Source organism: Ischnura elegans, chromosome 2 (genome assembly GCF_921293095.1).
Source record: "Ischnura elegans chromosome 2, ioIscEleg1.1, whole genome shotgun sequence".
Taxonomy (NCBI): Eukaryota; Metazoa; Arthropoda; class Insecta; order Odonata; family Coenagrionidae; genus Ischnura; species Ischnura elegans.
Genome location: NC_060247.1, coordinates 8,450,996 through 8,466,548, shown reverse-complemented (window position 1 = coordinate 8,466,548; position 15,553 = coordinate 8,450,996). Strand labels below are relative to the sequence as shown.

The following is a 15,553-nucleotide window of genomic DNA, read 5'->3' as shown; positions in this document are numbered from 1 at the left end:
CCATTTCCATTCCAACATTTTTTTATGTGACCCCATCACGTGGACTAGGTACCTTTCGTCTGGCTGCTACTCTTCAATATATCTGGCATGGGTGGCCCTACCGGCAGTAATTCAGAATTAATCCCCAAGAGGAAGGTAAAGACTAATAATGGTATATATTTCCATAATAATATTCCATTTTGCCAAATTACAGAATGGGGTCCTTATTGGTTTATTACAATACCTCCTGTCAGACAGATTTGAGAAGCAAGTAGAAATTGTGGAAAACTTCTGAGGATATTGCCATGAAACAAGGAGTTATGAGAACGATTCTAACTACAAATCAACAATGGGAACCATTGCATATACACAGATTTAAGGCCAAGAAGTTGAATTTTCCAAATCGATACCATCATCGCCGAGCAATGTGTTACTTTTTTATGAGGATCCTGGGAGACTGCAGTTGCTAATTACATGGAAAAACGTGAATACTAGCAACACGGTGATACAGTGGCGTAGCCAGGAGGGGGACAAACCTCCCCCCCCCCCCACGAAATATAAAAACACAATTATTTTCCTTCAAAAAGTAAAACAAAATATTGAAGAATCATGAATTTACAAAATATTTCTTTAATGAATGATGCTTTTTCGAGTATTAAAGTGTTAAAATCAGTTTAAACCCGATTAATTAGTTCCTTTGTTTAAAAAAAATCCCCCCCCCCGGTTTTGCACCTCCGAACGATATTTCTGGCTATACATCACTACGGTGACACCGCAGCGAACACCCACATTCGGGGATATTTTATCTGTAGATGGGTCCCATGCAAGACGTGCTGGGGATTTTGTGAAGCCAAGTATGGGTGGTCCAAATAAAAGTCGAAAAATGTAAGCCATTCGCCACAGCAAAAGATAAATGTGTTTCCAGCCTTTGACTAATACTGATAATTAAATGCCCTAGGTTGGCACGACGGAAAAGTTTTGGGCGTGATCAATGCGTCAGACGATTGAAGTTGCTAACGCATTATATATGAATGCTTCCTCAAAAAATTTCCAAGACTTGATTCCCCGTTGATTGTCAGCTTTAAGCGTTGTAGGCTTCGGCAGAAAAGATCGGACTGTTCAATTTTATTTAAAAATTGTCTCGCGCGCGTTAAATGTGGATAATATCATTTATTGACTCTTTTACGTATTACCATGGAATAAGGAGGCGCTTCTCCTTCTGTGCTGTGTATTTCCTCTTGTAAGGTGCATACGCAGGTGGATATGCGTAGAGTTTAGCGAGTTTAGTATTTATGCGGATATGTGCAGATACATTTGCGGGGTAGCGCTGCGAGTGGCTATTTTAGAAAACTTATTATAATATCCGCGGAGCGACAACATTCCTAGACACGTGTGAATACTGGTATGGAATATTCGTGGACTCGGTGCGCATTTCGATCTGTTTGTGATGCGGTGTTGAGTGGGTTGCGTCGTTGTGTGAATCGTGTTTATTTGTGGTTGATTTACGTCAGTTATCATTCATAGACGTGTTATGAACTTTTTAAGTGCGTTTAGCTCATATTTCCTGGTAGTTTTTTTTTACGTGCTTTCAGTTCGGGGTCCCGTGCTGATTGAATTCATCCACTCCGACGTTATTGTTTTGGTTAAATGTGGGTTACAGTGTAGCGTGAGTGTTTCTTGCAGGATTCCATGAAAACCTGATCTGGCACTATCTAGTTAGCCCCTAATTATCTCATCTACGGTGTATAATATTCTACTAATTCCTTCTGGAAGTTGTTTTCTCGTTTATTACCCATAAGATTGGGCATAGTATCGTCGCCTGAAGATGACGTGGTATTATATCAACGATATTTGTAAAAATGGAAGTATGTCGCCTATGGATTGGAGCACCCATTTTATTCTATTTTCTTTACCTTTTCAGGAACCCTCTGAAGAGAAGTCACTTAACGACAAAGCCGTCTTCGGCCCCAAATCTTATTGCTTCTGGCGAACAAAGGGATTTGGAATTGACGTTTGCTAGACTGCAAGGGTAAGTCGTATGGAACGTGAATTTCATATGTACTTGTTAACCATATTTTCGAATCATGTGGAACTCATATTTGTCCATTGTTTTACCTCTCAGATTGGAGGAAAATACTCGAAGGTTGCAGAAAGAAGTGAAGAAGTACAGCGAGTTGGTCGTTAATGCCTATAAATTGGAAAATAAACTCTCTTCAGACCTTGCCAACAGTCCTGTTTGTCACAATAATACGGAATTGAGAAAAATCGTGGAGGACTATCTGTCCGTGCTGGTTCAGGTATCAAAAGCTTGTTGTTAATTGGGTATTGAGTGTCACGTTCTGGACACAATTAGTCTCTTTGTTCTTATAAGGGGAAAATTTCTTAAGTTTCCAATAACAAACTCAAGGTTTGAATACTGGCATGAGGAAAATTATCTACTGAAGGGACTCATTTGATGTCAACAAGTTCCTTTTTGCAGTTCATAATAACACCAAACCAAATGTCATTGTATTTTGACCTATTTACCCTTCTGGATGCGTTGACTTGGCACCTATATAGCCTAGTTCTATTGACTTAGTTGCAATTCTTTGATGCACTGACTTAGGCCCAAGATTTAGTCAATCTTTTCAAGTGCACGTGACGTTTATATAAATCTCAAATTATGGAAATAAAGTTTTATGGCCAAGACGTAATTTTGTTTTGGGCAGCAATGGTGCTTACTAGAAGGCCAATTTTATACATTTATTTGGCAATCAACATTGCTTGCCTTTTTATGAAGAAATAATTTGCCCATCCCTCGAGCTGATGTTTAGTGCATGTTTGATTCGAAATTGGGAGAGGAGCAAAAAATAACCATAACCAATTCATGCCGGGTGGAGCTGACAGGGATTTTCATATGCACAAGACCTGACGTCGGCTATAGTTGTCATGGATTTTTTAATGCAAACGATTGGACGTTGACTCTAGCCGATGTGAGGGAAAGGAGGTGACCACTGAAGTGGCAATTGGCAGATGCATTCAGGCAGGGGCGCTGACTTACAAAAAATATTGGGGGGCCCATATCAGGGGTCTTGCCCCGGGAAATTTTCTAAATTTTAGATGAAAAATAGTGAGTTTTAGTTTTCTTAAAGGCCTTTTAGAGGAGTCATATGATCAAAATTAGAACCCAGAAAACTCGACTCTCTATAACTCGACTTTGGCTTTGAAAAAAGGAACAAAACATCAACAGCACGGTATTTTGGTAAAAAGCTAATTTCATTTACAGTTTTAATTACGCTCGTAGACTATTACAGAGCAATGAATATATAACTCTGAATAAACTGAAATTATATTTAAATAAATCCTAAACTATCATAAAAGAATGAAACATAAAATATTGTTGTCGCTCAGATATAGCACTTTCATTAATAAGTGACATAGCTAATTTAAGTTTACTTTGAATAAGACTCAGGGTTATTTAAGTTAATACAATATCTCAACGTTTATCCTTTAATACAGTTAGTAAAGTTTGTACATTAGGTACGCTTAATACTTTCAGTCAACAAGTACGTAAATAGTGGGTTTTAATTGGGCCTTACTCTCTAAAAATATTGCAGTACTTGAAAATAAATAATACAGTGCTGTAGTATGAAATATAGATATAATCGTAATGTATAAATACAGTACTGAACTCTTACTATCATTTTGAAACTGAAAATTTAACATTCTGTAAGTATTTATCTGTCTTACAAATATTTTAAATATTGATATAAATACCATTATCAGGGCAAGAGTGTCTTTAGAAAGGTGCAAATGTTGACCGTCTGACCGGATTATTGTATATGAAGTCATTGATGACAGGACGGAGATCCAATTCATCCAAAACATCTCAGTGGGCATGGAGAACAGCCAAGTTGTTCAATCGCTTTTGTCCCATTGTTGATCGAAGATATGATTTCAGACGTCTAAGGGCACTTAATGACCGTTCTGCTGTCGCTGTCGTTATTGGAACTACTTGGAGAAACTTAATGCACTTCACTACTTCGCATAACATTTCTCCAATTGCAGGCCCTTGTGTAATGTACTTTCTTACATCACGCATGTTTTTTAAGGCCAGCTGTTTTTTATTAGCAATATCGGATAACATATACAAGTTATCTCTCAATGTCTAGGTCATTTTTGAAAAACTCAGTTGATTTAAAAAAATTTGTTTTCCCTCTGTTTACTAAAAGCAAACACTCTGGTTCAACTGCAATAACCTGCGTGAGTCCAGTGGATGCAAATGGCTCAGTAATGCAAGATTGCACTGTTTCACAAACTTCAATGTAGATAGCTTTGTAGTATTCCTTTGGGGTTTTGAAAGTGTGTGGTGAGCTGGCTTCGTCATTTTCATATTTCCTTGGCATACGTCGATTTGGAGGAAGTGAAGGGTCATCAACTTGTGAAGGTTTCTCTTTTAAATGTAATTTCCAAAAGTGTTCAAAACTATCACACCTTCCATTCAATATACAAATCAAGTCCTCTTATATTTTTCCCAGATCAGCAGCACTTAGATGAGGGCATTGAATTTTTTCATTGACATCCTCTACTGGGTTCATTACATGGCAATAAAGACATAAAAATAAATAATTTTTAAATTGTAACATTGTCACAAATTGTTTTTTATCCTCATGAAACAGGCATTATATCCGTACTTCTGGTATGAAAATTAACTTAGAAATGAAAATGATTTTTTTGTAGTTTTTAATAGTAAATGCTCCTAACAACATTGCTTGTTTTTTATTTAACTTTTAGGTGTGCTTGGTTGCACTAGTTATTAATCTTTCTCAGGTCCGGATTTACCCAAAGTTACGCTCTAGGCACCTTTCCATTGAGCGCCCCTCCTCACTCGAGACCCCCCCCTGATTGTTATGATAAGGCATAACCACTCCCATGAGGTATGGTTCTGGAAAAAGGAATAAACAGATATATGGCTGACAGCATAAGTTTATGCTTGAATTTTTACGCAGGGAAAACATGGACAATTCAATTAAAGAAAAACAGCTTGGAGTAAAACTACATGATAACTTTTATGCAACTTAAACACTTTATGAATACCCTTTCCAAAAATAATGTCTAGCCTTAATTCTTGCAACAAAAAAGAAGAGTAACTTCAAAATTAAAACTTTACGTACTGCTGTAACTGAATGAACTGCCACCCCTGGAGGTGCCCCTTTGACTGTGATGCCCCTAAGCATGTGTCTATTTTGCATTACGGTAAATCCGGCCCTGATCTTTCATTCTCCTCAAGACTGGTTTGCGTTATATCTCTAATTTATTTTTCTTTAATTTGAAAGCTGGAGGGCAGTGTTCAGAGCATTGGAACTGTGTGCCAGAGAGCTGTAATTGACCCCACAAAAAAGTATGGAAATTATTTTCAAGACATGGCTCAAGCTCTTCATCGGAGGGACCAAGCTATCAGTGAATGGCAAAAGATATCATCCAAAGTAGCCAAACTCTCTCAGGGTAGCAGTAATATTGGCCGAATGGCAACGGACATTGTGAAAGTTGAGGCAGCCAAAAAATCCTTGAATGACACAACACGTGAGCTAAATAGCATTCACGGAATCTTGGTGAATGAGCTTCCAACATTTTACTGTCGTCGAGGGGAGTATTTTCACCCCTGTTTGCAAGCCTTAGCAAGAGCACAGCTAGATTATTATGGGGAGATGACCCGTCTTTTCACATTAGTGCTCAATTCATCTACTTCATACATTGGCACTTCTCCTCAAACAAAGCGCAGTAGTATGTCTCCCTCGTCATCTCCCAGCAAATCCGATGCAGAATTCCAGGAAAATGTTAGGAAAAAGTTAGGAGCCATTAAAGCCTTGTCTATTGTGAAACCAACATGTAGAGTGTCTACATAGGATTTTTTTGCATTTCTTCCTGACTGAAAAGATGAACAAAAGAGTGACCTGTGAAGGAAAACTGAGAAGAATCACTGTTTTGAGGTTATGATATGTGCTTATAAGGACTATAGTCATCCAATCTTGTATTTAAAGACATGATGATAATGTTGTTGATTAGTAATTGTTCATATTCATCTTTGGGTACAGTTTTTTGTTATGTTTTATATAAACAATAAATAATTAGATGACGATGTGTACTTTTGAATTTATTAAATGTAAAATAACAAATATTATCTCACTGATATTCTGTGCTGCCTTATTGTTCACCCCAAGCTTTTATTGTAAAATCCACTGGTGAATATGTATACATATGTATGTAAATATATTACTCTAAATCTTGATTTTTGTAGTTAAAGAATTTTCCATTCATGTATGTGTATTTAGAATTCCTATGCATGGTTGGAAAGAAGATTGCTCAATATTCTTTGTAGGTAATTCCACAGAGTATACTGCGTATATGGTAATACTGTTGATATTATCTGCTGTATTAAAATTGTTGTGGTGGTGCTAGATTTCCATCCCAGGAACTTTGGTATGAAGTTATGATCAAAACTCTTGATCATTGGTCAGTACATAATTTAATTTTCCAGATTCCACAGGCCTTGAATGTAAAAAAAATACCTGCAAAATTTATGTTTTAAATAAGATCACCTTTTTATGATGTGATGCACACAAATATATTGCTGTGTGATTTGGTAACATTTATGACCAGACGTGATGTTATAATGCCCTGTGCACTAAACTGGGGAGGGCACCCCATAAATGAGCAGCCGTCTGTAAGGCTGCCGTAAGTACATATTATACTGCTGTCCCAAAAATGTAAGTAGAATTTTACCATTGAATTGAAGTAATAATTCAAATGTTATATTGAGATTTTAATTGGGATATTTGTGGCCAGGTATGGTAATCGTGGTAATACCTCCCACTGATCACGATCCATTCACCTATGGAATATAGAGTGAAGTTAGGAAAGGATCCTCGAGGTAGGTAATGAGAAAGAGGTGTTAGATTCCCCATTCATTTATGTTATAGTGGGAGAGTAATTGGGGAAGTATCAATAAAGGTTGAACCTCGATAATAAGTTTCATATGGAAATTTTAAAGTGAAACTTATTTTTGTTAATGGAAGAATCTAATTGGGGAATTGAAATTTGGTGGTATATCTCATGTTTTTCACTTGAATGTTATCTCCAATGAATACCAGTAAAAACAAATTGAATCAATTTTAAGTGTACTTAGCATCATTGTATCGTCTGTGGACCCGCTATTGGTGTTGCATGCATACTTTAACTGACATATCCTAAGAAATGGGCTAAACCCTCCGAATTTGAGGTTTATCATGTACTACATGACCAATGAACCTGTTGAACTGCACTTAAAAAAAGACTAGAAATTTATAAATAAGTAATATAATAAATGTAATGGTAATATAACTACAAAGAAATTCTTTTACCACGGCTCCCAACGAGCCATATTGTTCACCGTAAACGTGCGACCGTTATCTTCGCTCACTTTGAAGTCCGCGCTCATGTCAAGCGCTTTGCTACACTCACTTGTCGGAAAGTGGTGGGGGGACGGAAATGGCGTATGTTGGTAATTTGTAAACATCAGTCCTATCCCGCGAATGTTATTTTAGGTATTTTCCTTGTATCAGCGCTAAGTGAATTGTGAGAATTTCACTCTAAGATTTCCCTATGGAACGGTGACACATCTGTCATCCCCTAGGAAGTCCGTGAGTCGGTTGCTGAAAAATGGGTAATCAATTGGTGGGCATTGCCCCCTCACAGATTTATCCTGTGGAACACTATTTAACCGAGCATGCAGAATTACAATTCGACATCAGGTAAGCTATGTCGTTCACTTATAATTATCATCTATCTTTTAGTTATTCTTATCCTCATTAATTATTTCTGGTTGTTACGTTTTCAGTCTGGGGAGCACTCGCTTTTTCAAAGTCGCACGGGCCAAGTCACAAGAAGGTTTAATCGTTGCGAAAGTATTTGCCATTCACGATCCAACTTTACCCCTGTCAACATACAAGGACAAATTAGAAGACATTCGAGTGAAATTGGCGTCTGCTGTTAACTGTTTACCCTTTCAGCGGGCTGTGGTAATGCATGTTTGGCGTCTTTTAATTTCTTCTGTGGATCATTTTTTCTCTTATGCTTGCTACTCAGATTTCTTTATAGATTATACTTGCCATAAATCAATCTATCACATGTTCATGACGTAAAATAGTTACTCTAAGGTTATGTAATTATTGGTGATCGCCTTTGTTAAACCGTGAACATACTTAAAAGGAGTGAAAGAGACAGGTGTAAATCTAGTACCAAGATATTAAATAATGAAATCCTCGAATTTACTTCTAACCTAGATCATACTAAAATTGTAAGTAATAGTCATATTCTTTTCACTTAGCTCACGGAGAAGGCTGGTGTAATAATGCGAGAATATGTCAAGTACAGCCTTTATGACAGAATAAGCACTCGGCCATTCCTCAGCCTAATAGAGAAGAAATGGATTGCCTTTCAGCTGCTATATGCCCTACATCAATGCCACAAAGTTGGGGTGAGATTTGTGCTTATCTTACAGGTGTATGATTCTTATGTAAATTTCGTCAAAGTATGTATGAAAATATGCTCTATACAATTAAAAATTCCAGGTATGCCATGGGGATATAAAATTAGAAAATATAATGATAACAAGCTGGAATTGGGTTCTTTTAACTGACTTTGCATCTTTCAAACCAACATATCTCCCAGAAGATAATCCTGCTGACTTCTCATATTTTTTTGACACATCAAGACGTAGAACGTGCTACATTGCTCCAGAAAGGTGATTTGAAAATGCTTCCTCAACTTAAATTAAATGAAATCATTATGTTTGCTTTCCTATTTACATATTTGATTAATTGCATTTATCGTAGACTATATATTCCCAAATTCTTTTATTTTTCATGAAATTATTTTCATCCATGGATAAATTACTATTTTTTATCTAATGAATCTTAACAGGCATTCCGTGTATTATATATAATGCAACCTTTTGCACAAAACTGGAGAAAATTACCTGTGGAATACTGAGGGAAGTGATTGGAAAACTTGTTTCTTTTCCGTTAACTCATATTAAGTGTGTTAAAGGTTGGCATTGGCTTTTATAAAAGCCTAGTAGTTTGTCTATTGGTCTAAATTGTCAAAATCAGCATTCTGGCAAAATTATTTCATCCTTCACCTCAAATGGTTATTTATTTTTGTTCAATTTAGTCATAACAACAGATGAGAAATGTATAATAAAGAATTTGAAGCAAAAGAAGGGCAGAATTGGGCCCCTGATGTGTCTGATAGTCAGATGCTATATCTGCCATCAACATAACCTTTGTGTTATTAAAAGATAATTTTTTTCACATCTGTTAGGGTTATGGAATCAGATCAGTTCTCAATCTGGATGGAATTTGATGTTCTTATGTTTAGGCTTCATGAAGCTGCTATGTTCACCTGCTTGTTGAAATGGTCTGCTTCTTACTCCTTCCCATTTCTATTTCCATTGTCATTGTTTTGTGCTTACCTACCTTTATCATTTTTTCCTACCACCTCTAGTTACTCTCCCATGACTGTTCATTATTTTCCTTCTCCTCCGGATCCTCTTCCTCAGAATCACTCCCACTGATCTGATAATCCAATTATCACATTCGCCATCAATCTCAGTCCGCATCATCATTGTCATCCTTGTCAATTACCCATACTCTCCCTGCTTCTCTTCTAAGTTCTGTGGTTTACCTTCTATAATTTAAACATTTTTTTTCCTTGATCTTTGCTGCACTTTTGTCCTTATCTTTTCTTTCCTGAAAGACCTCTTCAAAATTGTCGGCTCTTTTTTTTTCAGATTTTTTTAAGCTTCCTTAGGCTCTTCATCTCCACCCTACATGTCTCCAAGCCTATTCCTACTTCGTCCCTACTGTATCTAAAGTTATTAACTTTTTCACTCCTCAGTTTCTTTAAGAGTCTTGTTTCTTTCTCTCTCTTGTTCTTTTCATTTTCCTGGGTATGTATTTCTTGGCATATTCTTTTGTTTTATTTTTTGGCGTAAGAATCACCTCTTCTGCTACCTCTCTATGGCCTCTAGCTCTGTGTTGTTGCCCTACCACCTATATCTCATGATTCAAAATAAAACCCTTAGTAATATTCCACAGGTTTTCAAATATTAGGGCTCTCTAGTCCCTTATCTTTTGCTTTTATGCTTTGAAATGTTTAGTAGAAATAGCAGTGGAATAACATTTAATTTTGCAGTCATGGCAGTCCATTTTTGAATCTGGGTCAATCATACCTTTTTTTTATTTTAAGATGCTCCCAATCTCCAGGGTCTGTTTATAGCTCAAATTATATCATCCATTTGTTTTGCATGGCTTAGTACATAATGTAATTGAGTGGTGTTTGTTAACTTCAGGTTTGCTGAAATTTCCATGTTCAAATTGACTGATATTAGACGGGTGTTGTTGCATTAACTTTTAAGACAGGTTTGGAAATATTATAAAAGTTTATCGTTTGGCGCTTAATTACAGATTCATAAAAACTTTAAACTCGGAGATTTCGAGTCAGCTACTGTTACCAGAGGAAGATTTGAAGAAAGGTGACCTGACACCTGCAATGGACATCTTTTCCGCTGGGTAAATATAAGTGGGCATAGTTTTGTTGAGGCCTTGAAATTTAATTGGTGGGAATGTCTTTGCATTGAGTGTAGCAACCTGAATGAGAACACTAGAGATTAAGAGGAGATAATTACATGGTTTGATCCTTAGGTGTCGAACTTACACTTCTGCTGTATTAGAGATTGATTAATACAGTAAAATCTCTTTACATCATAATGGAGGGGACCAAAATTTGGGCAATTTGATGTATGAAGGTTCACTATAGAGAGGTTTCGGTGATGAGCACCATTTTTTCATATCCTTCAGAAATGAAAGGCACTACTGTCTTTTAAACCATTATATTTATGTGTTTAAACAAACGTGCATGATTTAGTGAACATGTGTTTATTATTAAATAATTATAGAAAGCTAGCGCTATCACATGATTTGTTTGATCTCTCTTAATTCAACTGTCACTTAAAATGATTAGGATAGTGGGATACATTTTTTCTTAACTGTTAGGTATGCTCTCATTTGGAACAAAATGGCCACAAATGATGATTAACGTGAAAATTACAGCATATTAAAAGTGTATAAGAAAGAAAATAAGCGTGAAACATTTATCGCTGAAGATATCATTCCATGTACGTAATTTCAGCTGCATTAATGGTCTCTAGTTATCTCGGTACGATTTAGTAGAGGTAGTTAGGCCATCTCGGGGGTGTCTCCTTGGTATGAAGTATGGAGGTTTTACGAGATAAAAAGGTTCACTGCATAGAGGTTTGCCTATAAATTTGCATGTAAATCTGATGGGACCGTAGGGGTGGTATGAAGTATGGAAGTTTATGATGTAAAGAGGTTCACTACGTAGAGGTTTTACTGTCTTTGGAGTTGAGATGTCTCTTTCCTTTGTTTGGAAATCCTCTTACTCTGTGTGTGAGAATTTCAAAAGGGATAAGTCGTTTTTAGTAATGGGGAGTTGAATGCAGGCCCCACTCACTTGTTCCAAGTGATCTGACCAACTGTGCTTCTTTGGCGTTAGAATTTTAGTGGATTTAGAGGATCAGGTGGTGTATGCTGCTGGTATTAACTCTAGAAGGACCAAGACCCATTCTTCAAACATTGCTATGTCGACTGATGTAGATTCGCTGTGTGAAGTGCACTTTCTCTGATGTGCACTCCTTTTATCTTTATACTACATGAACAGTATCTCTAATACATTTGAACATAATCATACATTACATGTTGTTGAAAAAATTTGTAACTCCCCTCTCTAGCTAAAACCACAGCTGAGAATAATGTAGTGATAAGAATACATACTTTACTGAAAATGCGTGAGATTGTTGTGACATTCCCAAGAAGAAATTTTGCTGATTTTTCTGAATTTATTAAAAAAAATAATTTTGGTTATATCACATATTCAGTTGTTGTATATTTTTTGCGTGGTCAAAGAGCTGTGCATGCTGTGTGTGTATGTGTGGTTAATATTGTAATTACAATTGAACCTGTCCTAAGTTTAATTGAGCTGGTTTTAATGGTGCCCTCTTTTTTGTAGCTGTGCTCTCACTGAACTTTTCAATGAAGGACATGCACCATTCGACTTTTCTCAGCTTCTTGCTTACAGAAATGGTGAATATAGTGCCTGGAAGCACCTTGAAAAAATTGAAGATTCAGGAATAAGGGTAAGCTCAGTAATAAACTCAATGACGTGCTCTTTTCAATGAGAATTTTAGCAGTTTAAAAGACCTAATGTCACAATTTTCAGGAACTCTTGCGAAGTATGATGGAAAAAGATGCATCTTTGCGACTTTCAGCCGAGGTTTATTTGGATCAACAAAGAGGAAAAGTCTTTCCCGAGTACTTCTATTCATTCTTGCAATCATACATGCTCATATTTTCTGCTGTTCCTATTATATCACTTGATGAAAAAGTCAGCAGGTAAGTTGTGTTTTTATTGACTTATACACATATACAGGCGGTCCCCGACTTCCGTACACAATGCGTCCCTGAAAACATGTACGTAAGTCAAACTAATTACACAGATTTTTATTTTTATTAACTAATATTTTGTAATAAAAGTTAAAAAAAAACAAGAATTCTGTTGGGTATCAAGTGAAATTTCCTCTCGGTATTTTAGTTGACATTCCACTTATAATATCCACTATAAATAAAAATACATATCAAGGAGCATAACGAAATGCAATTGTTGACCCCTCGCTCCTGATACCTTTAAAGTTTTGCATCAAAATTCATCGGCAGGTGGCATCTCGTCACAGTGTAACTCGTGATCTTTCGCATGTTATTAAAAATGGGCGAAAGACATACGGAATTTAAATAATAATTTGTGCAATATCATTGCTGAAGGTGGAAGTGTCTTACATGAATTAAAGAGCACTCAAACAGAAAACTGCAATTAGAAAGAAGCACTTTTATTTATTAATTTTATTGGAAGCTATTAGATGGTGTCTAGTCAACTTTTTTGAAAAATCTCTCCATTGAAGGCAGAACTACAGCTTTCTCCCTCTCTTGATAAACTAGCCCAGCGGTTCCCAAATTGGGGGTCGCGACCCCCAGGGGGGTCGCGGGCCGTTCGGAAAGGGGTCGCGAGATGTGCGAATAATAAAGTGAACTATGTATTTAAACTTAGACAACCATTTTTAGGGGGTCGCGGCTAAAACGTATGGGCTAAAATGGGTCGCAGAAAGAAAAAGTTTGGGAACCGCTGAACTAGCCTATAGCAGGCAGTGTCTTTCTCAAAAAAATCGCCTTGATTAAAGTCAACAAATGTTGCCCTCGATCGTTTATATTCGTATTGCTCGCGTATCCAGCCAGTTGAATGTTTGGATCCATTGTAAACGTCACGGGAGTTTGAAGAAATTACTTACAGACAAACGTTCGAAAGTCTGAATGTAGCGTACAATAGTCAAGTAAAATGTGTCTATTTGGAACGCACGAAACTGTACAAAGGTCGAGGGCTGCCTGTACTTAAATGCAAGTGCATATGCACATGTGATTTTTCATAAAATTCATTAAAATAATTGATGTTGAAAACCGATGCTTGTATTTCTGTGTATTTGATTCCATAAACTGTAATACTCACTGATACCACTTATTAGTCAAGTACTTGTAGATATCTTGCTGTTTAAGTAGAATAAATATACATAGTTTTTTTTCTAAGTTTATGCCCAAGTTCTTTATGAGATTTATTTACCTTTGGAAACATTGGTAATAATGCACTCTACGCTCTGCATTCATCAATATTTAAGGTGAGATTTGAAGGGAAAATGGCTAAATGTGTACTTAATTTGAATTTCTACTGTTTGAAATAATATAATATTTTTGACAAAATATGTCATTTTTGATGAATAATGTAGTGTGATTATTTTCGGAGGGGTTCATTTCGAGGACTAGATTGTACCCCTGCTGTCAAAGATAAATGACACTTGCTCTTTGTTTCATACTTTGAGGGTAGGAAGCATCGAGGCTGTGGTAAAAAAGTATTTTTTTTAACTCTGTGGGTAGGGGGTTAGCTTACTTTACATATTCAGTGCAGTCTTTAAACTTATCACAAAGTTGATATTAACTTATTCTTCGAGGGCAAAATGGGCCTGAAACAAACTGTACATGATGGAAGACAGGAGCCTCAATGGAAAACTTGATCAATCGATGTAGTCTGTTTATTATGTATTACCCTCCAAAACTTATGGTAGAAAGTTTGAACATCTTGATACCCTCACCCACTTGCTACTGTTTTGTTTTTATGTATAACTGACTATAGGTTATGTTAATATGTTCAATGCATTTTCCTTTGCAAAAAACTAATTGTCTGAGACTACTATAATTATTTTTTCAGACTGAAGAAAGATATCAAGAACATAGTGAAAATTTTGAAATCTGATTCTTCATCGCAGCAACTTGATCAAAAAGATTCAAATACTGAGGCTAGAAGGGATTCAGATGATGCAGAAAAAGGTGATATGGACGGATTGAGTAATGGAAGAGAAGATAAAGAGTCAGAGACTCGCATTCCTCCTGAAAATGTTCTGGCTGAAAGCTGTGAGAGTGATAATAGTGAAGGTTTAGTTATTGTGACCTCACTGGTGACATCTTGTGTTAGAGGTGTTCATCACTGTAATTCCAAGCTCAGTGTACTGGAAGTGTTGTTGGAACTGTCTGCCCACACATCTTCAGAAACTGTCCTTGACAGAATACTCCCATATATTGTAAGTAATTTTCTCTCATGTGTTGCTATGATTTATGAAATAATTTGTGCCTATGTAAATAGTTTATTTATGTGCGTATATCGTATTTTGCTGCTAGCAAGAGGTTACTTAGTTATACCTGATGTTGGTATTTTTCAGTTTACAGAACTAGAATTAGCTGCCTGTCCTGAATTGTACTTCGTATGCAATTTTGGAATAATCTTTCAACTGTCTTCTTCCATGTCTTTTGGCTTTTTAAATTATTCATCCTGTGTTTTTTTTTGATGATTTGAGGGTTTATATCTTAAATGGTTTCTACTATCTACTTCTGTTATTTAATGTAGAAAAATATTGGAAAGAGAAGACTTGTGATCTTATAAAATAATTGAAACTGAAGAGTAGACTTGGTTATAGGACATATTTCTGTATTTCATTCGAAATGGAGGCTCTTAATCCCTTCAGCATGGCAGGCATTTAATTCAATTCCAGCCCAGCGGCCGGATGAGATTTACATGGTTTCACCTGTTTGGCATGCTAATATTCAATAATTTATAACTTTCATAATATACGATCAGTATCGTTGAAAAGTTTTTAAACTTGCATAATATTGTGCGCTACTATATGATTATTTTTCAAGCAATTTGAATAAATATTTATTTTTTATGTATCTTGTTGTCTGAACTAATGATTAATTTTCAGTTTTCAAAGATTTAAATTTTGTTTCGATTAAGCTGTGAGATCTCTAACATTCCATGCATTTTTTATGTAGGTAATCACATGATGTATTTTAGTGATTTGGGGTTGAAAATTTCATAACCCATT

General features: G+C 36.1%; 2 protein-coding genes across 2 annotated transcripts in view; both read left to right on the top strand.

The window, feature by feature from the left end:
• Positions 1-1,343: 1,343 nt before the first annotated feature.
• LOC124153356 (bridging integrator 3-like) lies at positions 1,344-6,247 on the top strand. Its single transcript, XM_046526466.1, has 5 exons — positions 1,344-1,523; positions 1,663-1,812; positions 1,901-2,008; positions 2,102-2,276; positions 5,295-6,247. Exons 2-5 carry the CDS (start codon positions 1,805-1,807, stop codon positions 5,862-5,864), a joined length of 861 nt encoding a protein of 286 aa, XP_046382422.1. The 5' UTR covers positions 1,344-1,523; positions 1,663-1,804; the 3' UTR covers positions 5,865-6,247.
• A 1,218-nt stretch (positions 6,248-7,465) lies between these two features.
• Positions 7,466-15,553, top strand: part of LOC124153354 (phosphoinositide 3-kinase regulatory subunit 4) — a 59,114-nt gene continuing 51,026 nt past the window's right edge. Inside the window, exons 1-8 of the mRNA XM_046526465.1 lie at positions 7,466-7,748; positions 7,835-8,015; positions 8,324-8,473; positions 8,568-8,740; positions 10,464-10,568; positions 12,085-12,211; positions 12,295-12,467; positions 14,383-14,752. Of these exons, the coding sequence (XP_046382421.1) occupies positions 7,657-7,748; positions 7,835-8,015; positions 8,324-8,473; positions 8,568-8,740; positions 10,464-10,568; positions 12,085-12,211; positions 12,295-12,467; positions 14,383-14,752 (1,371 nt within the window). The 5' untranslated portion in view covers positions 7,466-7,656. The remainder of the gene's footprint in view (positions 7,749-7,834; positions 8,016-8,323; positions 8,474-8,567; positions 8,741-10,463; positions 10,569-12,084; positions 12,212-12,294; positions 12,468-14,382; positions 14,753-15,553) is intronic.

What these genes read in the sequence shown, in the direction of transcription:
- LOC124153356 (XM_046526466.1), top strand. An exon ending in ACGTTTGCTAGACTGCAAGG is followed by an intron (nt 2,009 to 2,101) that starts GTAAGTCGTATG and finishes TTTACCTCTCAG; the next exon opens with ATTGGAGGAAAATACTCGAA. An exon ending in ATCTGTCCGTGCTGGTTCAG is followed by an intron (nt 2,277 to 5,294) that starts GTATCAAAAGCT and finishes TTAATTTGAAAG; the next exon opens with CTGGAGGGCAGTGTTCAGAG.